Source organism: Mchenga conophoros, linkage group LG11, assembly GCF_057382185.1.
Source record: "Mchenga conophoros isolate Kocher_MC1m ecotype Shallow Benthic linkage group LG11, M_conophoros_male_GT1.1, whole genome shotgun sequence".
In the NCBI taxonomy this organism is placed as follows: domain Eukaryota; kingdom Metazoa; phylum Chordata; class Actinopteri; order Cichliformes; family Cichlidae; genus Mchenga; species Mchenga conophoros.
In genome coordinates this window covers 27,878,746-27,893,409 of record NC_140536.1, presented here as the reverse complement: position 1 = coordinate 27,893,409, position 14,664 = coordinate 27,878,746, and the positions used below count along the sequence as shown (strand labels likewise).

Genomic DNA, 14,664 nt, shown 5'->3' with positions numbered 1-14,664 from the left:
TTTCACGGATTTTTCTTTCTGTATTTCAGCAAAAAATTAGATTTTTTTTCTCACACTCATTTTCTCTTCTTCTTCTTCTTCTCATTATTATTATTATTATTATTATTATTATTATTATTATTATTGTTGTTGTTGTTGTTGTTGTCAATTCCCTTAAAAGACAAAATATTTTTTTATTTAAAAAAAAAGACTACAATTCGAATTATTGAATTGTTATAAAGACATTTACTATTTATGAAATATTTTAATAATTGACTACATAGTAACTAAAGTGTATATACTTCAAATTTGTTATTATTATTGTTATTATTATTATTATTATTATTTATTATTTGTTTTTTCTCGTTGTTGTTTTATACTAATAACCATTTATTACCTTTTCTGTCCCGCGTGAGCTGCCACGTACTAAACTTTGAACCACTTGAAAGAGGGACGGGCCAGGTAAAGGGGTCACGTGGTCGCACAGGTAGCTTCCCTACAAAAGCGGTGAGCGTTCAGCCATTGCTTCGCGATGGTGACTGCGGGAGGCTTCACATAAAATCTCACAGGCGACAAAACTTTGGATTTACGGGCTCACCTTTGCGCTCAGGTGTCAGAGTAAAGGCGTTTCTACCTCCCGCGTCCCGCTCGCGTCTCACATCCCGCTGATCTTCAGTCCCTTTTAGTCTCGTTTAGTATTAGATTAGTTTTCTGTGTGTTTGCGGTTCTTTTTTTAAAAATTCAGATGACGGCGCAGGTAGACTACCTGGTGGTGGTTTTCACCGCCACATCTGGCGCGAGCGGAGATCTCCTGGGGTCTGACGAGAAGGAGCTCGTGCAGTTGGTTTGGCAGCTCGTGGATGTAAAGAACAAAAAGGTAAAAACTCACTTGTAGGCTGCTTGTTCTTACTTGCTAATCATCGTGACTCCAAAGCAGGAAATGTGGTGTTCAAAGGAGTGGACAGGTGGACTGCAAACAGCGATACATGATGTCAGACCAATATTAATAAGGAAAAAAAAAGTGTGCCAGGGGGATTTTTGTGGGATTCCTCCTTACGCGCACCTGTTCAGAAATCATTGTTCGCTTTAATTACAAAAAACCTTCTGCCTTATGTGTAAGACGTTTAAATTGCTCCTTTGCTGCTTTCCACTGTGATAATATCTATGTAGCAAACACACATATTTCACGCTGGTTTTATTATATTGTTCCAAAGCCTCTGAGTTTCTAGCTAGGCTGGCTGTTTCAAGGCTGACTTGTTTTTTTCCTCTCTGAACCAGTTGGGCAAGGTGAATGAGCTCCTCATAAAGCCTGACCTCTCAGACTTGACAGAAGAAAAAGAGGAGGAGGATGTGGTGGAGGAGAGCGTGGAACAGGAGAATGGATCTGGAGCAGACTGTGTGTACAAAGCACCGAGTGTTGATAAAGCTTTAAACATGGTAATGTCTTCAAAGTAGCCAGAAAGCCATTAATAGGCCATTTATAGATTATTAATTACAGTTACAGCACTGGTTAAAGCAGCTGTATTAAAGTCCATACCTCTAAATGTTTTTACAGTTTCATCTGCAACTGACAAATGAGGTGAACAGCGCGGGCGCAGGCACGTCGGTGTGTTTGTGTACAGACGGGCAGCTCCACATCCGCCAAGTGATTCACCCCGAGGCCGCGAGCAAGGTGAGCGGGGCGGGGAAACACGCCTAGCAGCCAGGGCGGATGTTTCACTCACTCACTGCTGCGGGAGCCTTCGACGCTCTCAGAGGGCTGTGTTGTGTCAGCACCGCACTGCTCGCTGAACTTTAATGTTAACACTGAAAGCTGATCTACAGGAGAAGCCACTGCGGTGACACACGCCCATGCGTATACCGCACACTCGTGCACATAAAAGACAGGCACACATGATGCTCATGAAATTTCTCCTGAGTGCCTTCAAACTGTGTGTTAATGATACAAGAAGTAGGCAGTGCATGCTCTTGTGGCCTGTGCAAACATGAGTTTCACAGCAATAAAAACAGAAGCTGCTGATGGGCCTTTCACTCACACTGTATTCCTCTCCAGAACATCCTGGTCCCAGACTGTTTCTACTCTTTCTTTGACCTTCGGAAGGAGTTCAAGAAGCACTTCCCCGCTCCTGACCTCAAAGCTCTGAATGTCCACACCATGGCAGAGTGTATCCTTTTAACACGTCACCTGTTTACATTAACATTTCATGTCCTGTTGCCTGTTTATGCCGTCTAAGTCATGGATTTCCAGACATTTGTTTTTTTTGCTCGATTGATTTGATCCGATTGATTGGTTCTTTCTCATACTGTGCATTGCATTACCCTCAAAAATCCACAACACACGCATTAAGCAGTTGGCTGTAGGGATAAAGGTTTTGAAATGCAAATAAGGAAAGAGTGGCAGCACCTTACTAAGCCCTTAGTGAAAGAGTGTGTGTTTACCCAACAGGACCAACCCCATACACACACACACACACACACACGCACACACAGGTATAGGAAGAAAAACACGTGAGTGTATTGCTGTTCTGTTTTCACTTTTTTCATTTTTTCACACACCTGTCTATTCTGTCATGATTTGGGAAAAAACAGATCAGACCTAGTTTTAAAAAATGTATTAAACCAGCAACAGAAATTATTTGGGAGCAGGCGAATGACTCCGCTCATATACAACCGGATCTTCTTTTGAATAGGACAGAGGGCTGGCAACTCTAAATGCAGATGAACCTCCTGGTTAAATGGAACTCAGTTACCAAAGAGGGCCTGGTTACGGCCATGATGATCAGTGTAGCGATCTTGCGGATATCCTGCCTTTTAATACTCCAGGTTGATTCAGAGAAGGTGTAGAAGAAAGCTGAGAGAGTGGGCTCCACCCAAAGCATACAACTCCAACTAAATTGAAAATGGACTTAGGAAATGAGAGAGAGGAAAAAAAGAAGAAATCAAACGTCCAATCCTGCTGGACCACGATGCATTCATGATTAATAACACTGTCGCTCTCTTGCTTGTGCTCCTTAACCACCTCCTCCTCAGCTCTTAGTATACCTGTTGATGTGCCCACCATGTGGGACCCCTCTGCCACACCGGATCCATCGGTCCCTTTGCCTGCAGAAGTAGCCACACAGCAGCTTCAGGTTATGTCCAGCGTTGTCCTGGCACTGCTATCCGAGCCATTTTGTAAGTACCACGTACATTACCGAGTAATGTTAGCAAACACATCAGTAAATCGATTTACTACTAATGAGTTCCAAAACTGTGTTACTTTAAGTAAAACCCTGCTGTGAACTAAACTAGAAAATCAATTAGGACCTCTTTTAAGGATAACTGAAATTTCCTTTAATCATTTCCCCCCCAAAAATGGATGATCCAAGATTCATAGTACTACTTTTGAGCGTGCCACTTAACAAACCGGTACTTAAGAAAGGAAAGATATGTAAGGTCTTACCTGATTTAGACTTTAACCATTTGCTTTGCCTTTTAAAAACGGTCTCAGCTTGATTACTTTGTGTGTTATCATGGTGACTCTGTCACTTTGCTGTTGCAGGCCACACGTTTTCGAACCCCGAGAGAGTTAGTGAGAAGTTCGAGAGTGGCACTTGGTGAGTAACATTTATTAAAGATACACGTTATTTTTGTTCCCTGATAATCCACTGTAATAATACCTGTGTGTGTGTGTGTGTGTGCAGCAGTAAAATGGAGAAAGTGTGCGACAACACGGTGATCCGAGCCAGAGGATTGCCGTGGCAGTCTTCTGACCAGGATATCGCTCGATTTTTCAGAGGCCTCAACATCGCCAAGTACGTTGCTGACATCTTTAAAGGCGCACATTTTTACACTGTTTATCATCTTTTTTTAATCACTGATGACACCCAGAAAGCTGCTGCTGACAGAGGTTTTCAGAGAGGCTTTATAACCCCCTTCATATGCTGTTCTCTTTAGAGGAGGGGTTGCATTGTGCCTGAATGCTCAAGGGAGGAGGAATGGAGAAGCTCTGGTTCGCTTTGTGAGCGAGGAACACAGAGAGCTGGCGTTGCAGAGACACAAACACCACATGGGGAATAGATATATTGAGGTAAGGCGTCTGGACACAGTAGAATCAGCCACATCACCAAATTATTGTCCCATCACTAAACATCGTTCCCTCTATCGGCAGGTTTATAAAGCGACAGGAGATGACTTCCTGAAGATAGCAGGAGGTGGGAAGTTCATATATCTGTTAGCTTAAGTGCAGCCGCCTGGTTTATGTGTGTATATAGTGAAACTGAGTTGAAAAAGAGGACTTTTGAAGTCTTTGAGATCTTCTATGGTGCTATTTTATTAATACTTCAGCAACTTCTTATATGAGCTTGAATTCATGTATTTAGTAATAATGATTTTTAGGAGTTGAAAATGTTTCAGGACCTTTGTAAATGTCTCCAGGTCCATTGGGATTTTTCCTTCATGCCACTTGTAATCTTAAAAGAAAAATTATTATTAGCACAAAAAGCTGTTGGTTATGACTCAGTGATACCATTTAATGGCAACACAGCCTTTTATGAAGGGCAATAAGTTTGTCAACAAGGCACAGCTCATCACTGAGTCATTTGACCTGAATATTAATAATTTTACTCACATGATGAACGCCTCCCAGAAACCAGAAGTGACCTCATTACATAAAGCTAAAGTTTATCGTCATACAGATGAGAGATTTAGACGATTACTCAAAATCACAGAGGCTTGAAAAGTCAGATTTAGCATCACTCTTATCAATTGCAGAAGAAGAAGGAGGCCAACTAACACTAGTTGAACGGGCTTGCCCGTGTCATTCTCTCTGTGTCAGGTACGTCTCATGAGGTAGCAATGTTCCTGTCCCGCGAGGACCAGATCATAGTGAGGATGCGAGGCCTCCCTTTCACCGCCACGCACGAGCAGGTGCTCGCCTTCTTCTCGCCAGAGGATGAACTTAAAGAGACGTGTCCCGTCAGCGGGGGAAAGGACGGCATCCTGTTTGTTCGCTACCCAGATGGACGTCCCACCGGCGACGCGTTTGTTTTGTTTGCCTGTGAAGAACATGCTCAGTGCGCCTTGAGGAAACACAAGGAAATCCTGGGGAAAAGATATATCGAGCTTTTTAAGAGTACGGCAGCAGAGGTGCAGCAGGTACGCCGGGGTGTTTCTTCGCTTTGTTTTACGGTGTGCGGTTGAGTGAAATGTGCTTGATTGTGTGCTCACTTGTAGGTTTTAGAGGAGAAAAACTGTTTGTTTATTTGGCCACAGCAGCAAAGAGTGACAACGTGAGGGTGTGTTTCTTATCTTCTCAGGCAGTTGTAGGCATTATAGGAGAGATGCTCATGGGTGGGGACCAGTAAAACAAGGTGGACTGTGTGTGCATGTTTCCCTACAAACGGTTATTCTAGCTGCTCCTTTCTCTTTTGAACTTTCTTTCGCTCTTCGTGTGCTCCACTGCTCTTTGTGTCTCTTTGGCATTCATTTTCTTATCTTTCTGGACTGATAAGCAGACAGTCCACCTACATATCTATGCAGAGGCCTTTCGTGGTGTGTGTGTGTGTGTGTGTGTGAGACACTTGCGAGGTTTATTGGTCCTCTCCAGAAATGCAAACACGCTGGTGTCCTGTTGGCACCACGCCAGCTCCTGTCTGACGTTGCGTCATATTTAAACACAGCTTGGACTTGGCTTTGTTCTGCTTGAGATGTTTGCTTTTGAGTTATAGTTAGTGACTTTTACCTGTCAGTACTAGAGGAGAAAGGGTTTCCTAAAACTTCACTGCGTACTCGGTAGGTTTTTGCTTTAGGCAGGGTATGTAATTTGAAACTGTGTCTTAGGTGCTAAACAGGTACTCCTCAACCCCTCTGATCTCCGTGGCCCCTGCCCCTCTGATGCCTGTGCTGCCCACGGTGTCTCTTCTGCCCCCTCCTGGTGGAGTGAGAGACTGCCTGCGGCTGAGAGGGCTGCCGTACACGGCGAGCATAGAGGACATCCTCACCTTCCTGGGCGAGTTTACACAGGATATCAGACCGCATGGAGTGCACATGGTCCTCAACCAGCAGGTACATGCAGCACCCACACTGACACACCCATTGACTCACATGCTTTCTAGCACAAATTTACAGGTGTTGCGGAGTAATCTCTGATTCGTCTCCGCTTTCAGGGTCGTCCGTCAGGTGACTGCTTCATCCAGATGACATCAGCTGAGCGAGCGCTCCAAGCTTCGCAGCGGCTTCACAAGCATGTGATGTCCAGCCAGCGTGGGGCAAACAGCCGCTACGTGGAGGTGTTTCCCTGCAGCGCAGAGGAGATGGGCCTCGTGCTGATGGGAGGCTCGCTCTCGCACACGCATACACACACATACACCCGGAGCAGGAGTGGGACAGGGCTCAGCCCGCCGCCATGTAAGTCAAGACGTAAGTGCTGCTGGGAGCTGGGTTGCTTCGGGACTGCAGGGTAGGTGGGCTCCTGCCTTGTGCAGGGTTGCTGGGTTTTTCTCCAATCTCAAACTGTGGGAAGATGAGGAAATCTGGTCTAACCAGGAGGATCGAAAACTGTGTGTCTGAGAGTTTGTGTTGGTGTATGTGAGTGTGTCACCTCTTTGTAATTTAGTGTGATTAAATTACCCATCTGCATGACCTAATAAACCTAATGGGGTAACCATCCTTTTTTCAGTTGTTGCCTGTGTTCACACATTTAGATGAAAATACTGTAGTTTGTTTTTAGTGGCATGTTTGTCGATCTCATAAATTCCACTCTCTTACACTGCTGAAGTATTTCATAAAAATCTGAAAGGGTTGGGAAAGTGTAAGCAAGACAGTTTGATTCCAGCTATCTTCATAAAACATCAAAAATGGCTTACATCTCTCTAATCTTATCAGATGAGTAGAGGTGGTTGTGGGATTAGGCCTCAATGGCCTGGCACACCTCTGGTGTGTGCATCTCCTGTGCTTGTCCAATCAGGAGCTGTGTAAAGGCTGTGGGCATATCTGAACGCTGGTGCGTAGATGGTGGATTGATCTCTGTGTGTGTAGTCCTTCGACTTAAATGTGGACTCTTAGTTTTCAAAAAGAGAGGATTATAACACGTCTAATGGTTATGAGCTGTTTAATATGAAATAGTTCACATTAGTGAAAGGGACACAACACAGGGATTCAAGGCTAGACATGCGGGTTTTAAAAAGGTCCATGATGAGATGAAATTAAATGTTGAAAATGCACACACAGACTGCAGGAACAGCCAGAATCACCATGCAAGGAGGATAAAGTGCTCAGGCGGCACTGTCCCCTGCATTTAGACAGTGTCTCTGTTCTCTGACAGCGCTGTGGCTCTCGTTTTGCTAATATTTAATACTTGGAAGGCTTTATGCATGAATGCATATGAGAAAGTATAAACCAGATGCTGCTAAACACTGACAACTGTCGAGTGAATTAAAAGCATCTTACCTGCTCCGAAATTACACAGAGGTGATAATAAAATACTGAAATAATGAAACATACAGGTTACAGGCCCATCGGTGGTCCAGCGTAGTGTACAATACGCTGACGCTTTCATTGTTTGCCACGTGCATACATTCAAAGTGTGTCAGGTGCTGAGTGATGTTGTGGAGGGTCATTGTTTGTAGATTTGCATGAGCACCTCTCCAAAAAACAAACAATGACCTTGCAGACTTCTCCACCATGTCTCTGTTCACGCGTGTCTCTGTTCGTCTGGTTAAAAATCTTTTACCTCTCCTCCTCGCCAGGTTTATCGCCACCATCTTATTCCTTCACACCTGCTCCACCTGTCCTGCCTCCAGAGGCTGCTGCTGCTCTCTACCCTCCCATTGGGCAGGTGGTCCTGGCTCCTCGCCCCCTACCACCAGGACATGCCTACTACCCCGCCTCAGCTCAGCTATACATGAACTACGCAGCCTACTACCCCAGGTAAACAATGGTATTTACAGATGAAGGGATTTATTGAATCAGAGATTAAATGGCTCAGCTTGTGAAAATATTTTCAAAAATGTTTAAATATTAAATATTTGCATTGGTGAATAGGTGAGAGGTCTGTTAGTGGAAGGTCCAAAGGGAAAACTCTCTTCATTGCCGAAATTATTTGATTTTATCTGTTTGAAAAGTTTTGATTTGTCTGATTAGTTCGCATAAAGGTCACAGAAAGTTATTGTTTTAACAGTGTGCAGGAATTCTCACAGTTTTTACCTCTCAGCCTTCAAAGCCTGAGGGGCTATTGTCGGCATCCTGCCAGGCGGGCGGGCAGCCTGGACACCTAAGTTTGTGAATGCTATAACTCGAGAACAAAGCGACATAGGAGCTTCAAATTGTTACCATAGTAATATCTACTAAAAATCTCAGATGAGTTCAAATCTCAGTGACCTTGACAGAGGTCAAGCTTTCTGAAAATCTTGTGAACTCAAAAAGAAATTCACCTTGTTCCAGCTGAAAATCTGTAAATACAGTGGGGCAAAAAAGTATTTAGTGAGCCACCGATTGTGCAAGTTCCTCCACCTAAAATGATGACAGAGGTCAGTAATTTGCACCAGAGGTACACTTCAACTGTGAGAGACAGAATGTGAAAAAAAAAATCCATGAATTCACATGGTAGGATTTGTAAAGAATTTATTCGTAAATCAGGGTGGAAAATAAGTATTTGGTCACCTCAAACAAGGAAAATCTCTGGCTCTCACAGACCTGTAACGTCTTCTGTAAGAAGCTTTTCTGTCCCCCACTCGTCACCTGTATGAATGGCACCTGTTTGAACTGATCATCTGTATAAAAGACACCTGTCCACAGCCTCAAACAGTCAGACTCCAAACTCCGCCATGGCCAAGACCAAAGAGCTTTTGAAGGACACCAGGAAAAGTATTGTAGACCTGCACCAGACTGGGAAGAGTGAATCTACAATAGGCAAGCAGCTTGGTGTGAAAAAATGAACTGTGGGAGCAAACATCAGAAAATGGAAGACATACAAGACCACTGATAATCTCCCTCGATCTGGGGCTCCACGCAAGATCTCATCCCGTGGGGTCAAAATGATCATGAGAACGGTGAGCAAAGATCCCAGAACCACACGGGGGGACCTGGTGAATGACCTGCAGAGAGCTGGGACCAAAGTAACAAAGGTCACCATCAGTAACACACTACAACGGCAGGGAATCAAATCCCGCAGTGCCAGATGTGTTCCGCTGCTGAAGCCAGTGCATGTCCAGGCCCGTCTGAAGTTTGCCAGAGAGCACATGGATGATACAGCAGAGGATTGGGAGAATGTCATGTGGTCAGATGATACCAAAGTAGAACTTTTTGGTATAAACTCAACTCGTCGTGTTTGGAGGAAGAAGAATACTGAGTTGCATCCCAAGAACACCATACCTACTGTGAAGCATGGGGGTGGAAACATCATGCTATGGGGCTGTTTTTCTGCCAAGGGGACAGGACGACTGATCCGTGTTAAGGACAGAATGAATGGGGCCATGTATCGTGAGATTTTGAGCCAAAACCTCCTTCCATCAGTGAGAACTTTGAAGATGAAACGAGGCTGGGTCTTCCAACATGACAATGATCCAAAACACACCGCCCGGGCAACAAAGGAGTGGCTCCGTAAGAAGCATTTGAAAGTCCTGGAGTGGCCTAGCCAGTCTCCAGACCTCAACCCCATAGAAAATCTGTGGCGGGAGTTGAAAGTCCGTGTTGCTCGGCGACAGCCCCAAAACATCACTGCTCTCGAGAAGATCTGCATGGAGGAATGGGCCAAAATACCAGCTACTGTGTGTGCAAACCTGGTAAAGACCTATAGTAAACGTTTGACCTCTGTTATTGCCAACAAAGGTTATGTTACAAAGTATTGAGTTGTATTTTTGTTATTGACCAAATACTTATTTTCCACCCTGATTTACGAATAAATTCTTTACAAATCCTACCATGTGGATTCATGGATTTTTTTTTTTCACATTTTGTCTCTCACAGTTGAAGTGTACCTCTGGTGCAAATTACTGACCTCTGTCATCATTTTAGGTGGGGGAACTTGCACAATCGGTGGCTGACTAAATACTTTTTTGCCCCACTGTATGTACACATTTACCTGAAATATCCTTGATGCTTTGTGAGAGCTTACTGTTGTTTCTCCCATTAAGTAATCTTCCTTTCTCACATTAAATCAACCACTCCTGAATTTCTATAAAGAAATTTACGAGCCAACCGACGCTAAGCCGAGGCTGCCGGGTGGTGTTTACTTGTGGGTTGTTTACTGGTGGGTGAAGTTGCTCTCAGACAAACTCTCAGATCCAGGCAGAGCTTCCATTTCTCACATGTAGCACATAAGAGGTGGATTCCCCAGTCCTGGCATACCCCTGTGAATGGAAATAGTCCATTTGGTTTAGGGAGCTGCCTGTGTAGAGCTGCTGGACACTTATTTACTTGCTTTATTCATAAAGATATGCACACTTTGTACTGCAAGGCCGGCAGGTTAAAGACTGAGTGTTGGGCTTGAGTGATTCATATATTTATATTTCTCTCATAAAGCCCTGCAAAAGTTCAGGATGTGCATAAGAAATGTGGAACTGCTATCCACGCTTGATCTTCTTCATTCTTAGTCATCTTCTTCTTTGAACCGCCTGCATAGCATCAATCAAAATCAAAATAGTTTTACTTTCACTGAAACATGTTGTGTACATTAGTGAGTGATTAAAAACACCTAAAACTTGCAATAACTATAAAGGTTTTTTCCCATTTAAAAAAAGAAAAGAGGTCGAGCATTTTGTACTTGGTTGAATTATATACTGCCAAGGAGAAAGGCTGGGGCAAGGGTAGTTAATGACTGAAGTCTGCGTTATCAAAGTACTTGGTAAACAAGCATTGACCTCTGGTTCTCTTTGGTGAGCCATCAGAGACTGAGAGAGCAGCTCACTCAAAGACAACACCCAGAGTTACTCCCAGTCTTGTTTTTCCTGAATCCTGCTGCATACGTTGTGTTTTCTGAGAAGATACATGTTTATGCTGGTTTTGTACTTAGGATAACAGTCTCTGTCCTTTTTCCCTTCTTGTTGTTTTCCTTCTTTTTTTCTTTTCCAGTCCACCTGGCTCACCTAACACCTTAGGTTTCTTCCCCTCCCCCTCCTCCATTGCCTCGCCGGGAGGCCTGGTGCGTATGCCCGGTCTGACCTACAACAGCAACGGAGTCAAAGAGCTCATAAATGCAGTGCAGGGTTACCAGGTAAGAGGTGGCGTCCTTCAAATGCACCGTGCACTTAGCATTTTATTAATGAAGTTCCTATAATGGAGATTTTCTGTGCCTTCAGAGCTCTCATACCTCACTGTAGGATCTAAAGTGTTGTATTCAAATCTCCTCGTATTATGGGTGTGTATTGTCAGGCATCCACTGTGTTTGCCCAGAGGCTATCAAACTAGTTTATCCTGTCTCCTCTCCCTGTTCTGTCACACACGGATTGCTGCTTGCTTCAACTTGAACTGGAGAATCTCAGATCTTATTTAAACCTGAAAGAGTACGAAGAATCTGAAGATAAATTATGACATGATAAGGACTACTTTAAGCAATATATTGAGACAGACTGGGTTTTGTTTTCTGTATTTTAAAGGCCTTTAGATTAGTGTCTATGGCTACATGTGTCTCAGCCCCCATCTCTATCATTCCTCCCCCTTCCTCATGCCACAGTATGCTCCCGAGGATGCTTTCATGCACGCCCACGGGCCCGTGCACACTCATGACCCGACCAGGACATTGCTTACGCAGCCCAAAGAATGGGTGTGTATTTAAGGTGTCTGAGGCAGGTGGCAGGTAAGGATTGGCTGAGGGATCAGTCAGGGGGATTTAATTTAGAGAAGGTGTTGTAGCTGTGGTTTTACTGGTCACCAGGGCTTACAGGGCACCATTTTCCACATTAATGGGGAATTTTCAGGTATTTCCTTTTGACTAGGTTAAATAATTGGAGGAAATCTCTTGGTTTTTAGGTATTTCATGGGTTTTCACATGGCGTTTGTTTAACCTTTTTTCTGTCCGCTCGTGAAGCCTTTAATGAAAACACTGAGCACCACATAGCCGACTGACCGTCCACTGAACCCTCTCCCCTTTGACTGTACAGGCATGGTCCTTTTTCTGCATGTCGAGACAGCGTGAAAGTCAAATAGCGGGCGCAAGAAACTCCTCAGTGGTGACATTTTCATCACAGAACAACATAAAAATATTGTGAAAGTGAAAGTAGCTGCTTTAAAGTTTGAATTGTTCTCTTACCCAGATAACCAGTAATAAGTCCTCATTTTTACTGTTACATTGCAGTATTAAAGATACATTTTTTTTAATGTTTCATACATCAATACAAGGATATTATAGGTACATAAAACTAGGTATGAAAATGTATATAGTTAACCTAAATTTAAAAAAAAAACAACTTACCTCCCCCCCTCTCAAAACTCCCCCTAAAACTAACTAAAATAGCATTTTGTACTTTATGCTCAATTTCTTTTTGAATGCATTAATCCTGAGGAGGTAATGACACAGATGTTTAGTGAGACTGCCATATCCACTTGGCTGTGAGTCATGTGTTTTTATTGTAACGCTTGTTCTGAGCTTCTAGAATTTTCCACCTGACAAATGATAATTAGAAACACTAAAAAGAACACAGAAACGAATAAAATTGAAACGGTAAAGACCCTAAAATAACAGAAGGGAACTGCAACAACACACCTAAGGGCAAGCGCTTGGCAACAGTGAGAAGGAGAAACTCCCTTTTTGCAGGAAGAATCTTCTGGCAGAACCAGGTTAACTGTAATCTTATAGATATATTTATTAACGTCCTTTCTCAGACATTTGTGATTACCTGCTGCTTCACGCCAAAATGTCTGCTGCGAAACTGGCCTGCTGAAGAGTAAAATTACTTTACAGAACAATTGCAACAATACCTAAGGGGGCGGGGCTTAGTCAACGGTCAGATGGTGCTGTCGCAATGTGGTAGTGTAATAGATGGGTAATAACAGCTTTAGGTGATTGAGAAGGTGATGGGTAATGTCTGGTGCAGGTGCTCTTTTTTTTGTTGTTGTTGGGGGCTAAAACTCTTTCCTCACCCTTGTTCTTCTTCTCTCCGCAGAATCCTGCAGAGTCTGTTTCCCTCCTGAGCAGCAGTCTGATTGGTCAGTGCAGCTCAAGTGAGGCTCCTCTTATGTCACTACCTGCTCTCATGACCAAGCCAGGGGGGCAGTATTTGGATTTGACCCTGCTCTAGGGTCACATGTGATAATTTGGTATATGTCAAAGACTTGTTAGATTTTTTTTTAAATAGCCTTTTAGATGTGTTATTTATATCTTTAGCAACAGAAATTAATGTATTTTATACCAAATTCTCTGTGGCCTTAGCCAACAATAGCATTCTCATCTTATATTGCACATTGTGTATTTTAAAAGCTTTATAGAGATTTTTTAACCTGTTCTATTGTAATCATTACGGTACATATTTGTTAGCCAAACTAGAGAGGAGTGACTTAGTAGCAATTGAGCTAAACGTTTAAGCTTTTCTGTGAAGAGTGAAAGTGTGTGAGTGTGAAAGAGATGAGAATGAGTATTACGCATGGCTGTGTTGAGATGTTTTATTACATAATCTGTTAATGCAGTACATTGTATGTGTTTATATACATTTGATACAGTACACAGTGATTGTATTGGAAGCTTTAGTGCATGAAGAAGTTAGTAGTGAAACTTTAAGATGTTTACATAATGCCAAATATCAATGCACTGCTAATCAATAAGACTACTAATGAAAACAATAGCAGTATGTTTGAATGATATCCTATATGTTACACTGTGAGTTTGTCTGATAGCCTGGACCTTGTTATGAGGCCTCAATTTACAAAAACTGTGACATCTCACACTTCATTAGCCCCTCCTTGTTGTGTATTTGGATTCAGCTGAAAAGAAGACAGTCCCACTTCTCAGTAATTTAACTACAAATTTGCATTCTTCAAGAGGGCTCAGATCACAAGCTCTCAGCTTACTGTGCAAAGAGTAAAGCCAGAGCCGGTTTATGACCACTTCTGTGACATATTTTTAGCAGTCCATCACACTTTCCTTGTCTTCTTTCCACCGTCTACGCTGTTATTGGAGAACGTTTTTGAACAAACAGGTTGCTCTAAGAAATCTAATCACCGTACTTCTTTTGAACCTGTAGATTTTTAGGAAAGGCGAAAAGGAAAGGAAATGAAGGACGTGTCGGATATGTTTCATGTGAATTTAAATGCCGTTTATGCTCAGCATAAAGTTGATGTTTGGGCTTCATGTTTCTGTACGCATGTGCCACAGCAGGATTTAATCCTCCTCAGGACGCCCTACTGCAGGCATGCTGAAAAAGAAAAAGAAAAACAAACAATAAACTTAACATGTCAAGTTTGTCATCCTCCAGCTGTTTGATTTCACTGTTTACCTTCTGATCATTTCACTTTGCCGTGTAGTATGCCTGTTTGTGTCTCATGAGGGTTTTTAAAGTGCAGGAGTGCAAATATGCAGGTGGAGCTTGTCTCGTGACACAACGTGGCTCAGGGCGAAACTGTGGGAACTCCCTCTCACTGTCCTCAGCGATTACCTCTGCGGTGCCCGCATACACATGCTATAGCAAAGAAGCTATTGTCATCTAGACACACTGAACACATTATGTGAGAGGATGGCCTCTCTTTTTACTGCGTGGAAAAGAGCAGAAAATAGAT

The 14,664-nt window shown here is 43.1% G+C and overlaps 1 protein-coding gene across 4 annotated transcripts; it reads left to right on the top strand.

The window, feature by feature from the left end:
* Positions 1–433: 433 nt before the first annotated feature.
* Positions 434–14,347, top strand: esrp1 (epithelial splicing regulatory protein 1). 4 transcript variants are annotated; one of them, XM_085292168.1, is made up of 16 exons: positions 434–856; positions 1,258–1,416; positions 1,535–1,651; positions 2,033–2,144; positions 3,010–3,153; positions 3,521–3,575; positions 3,663–3,773; positions 3,916–4,048; positions 4,130–4,172; positions 4,796–5,115; positions 5,800–6,024; positions 6,126–6,378; positions 7,707–7,887; positions 11,029–11,170; positions 11,630–11,719; positions 13,059–14,347. In XM_085292168.1, the coding sequence occupies exons 1-16, from the start codon at positions 725–727 to the stop codon at positions 13,191–13,193; spliced, it is 2,352 nt and encodes a 783-aa protein (XP_085148294.1). In that variant the 5' UTR covers positions 434–724; the 3' UTR covers positions 13,194–14,347. The 4 variants fall into 4 exon arrangements, with proteins under 4 accessions (XP_085148294.1, XP_085148295.1, XP_085148297.1 ...); XM_085292169.1 differs by having other exon boundaries at positions 435–856; positions 6,126–6,366; XM_085292171.1 differs by having other exon boundaries at positions 436–856; positions 11,630–11,752; positions 13,059–13,190.
* The last annotated feature ends 317 nt before the right edge of the window (positions 14,348–14,664 follow it).

Coding starts and splice junctions, on each gene's coding strand:
- esrp1 (XM_085292168.1), top strand. CDS start 725: ATGACGGCGCAGGTAGACTACCTGGTGGTGGTTTTCACCGCCACATCT. Junction 6,379..7,706: donor GCCGCCATGTAAGTCAAGAC/GTAAGTGCTGCT, acceptor CCTCCTCGCCAG/GTTTATCGCCACCATCTTAT. Junction 11,171..11,629: donor ATGCAGTGCAGGGTTACCAG/GTAAGAGGTGGC, acceptor CTCATGCCACAG/TATGCTCCCGAGGATGCTTT.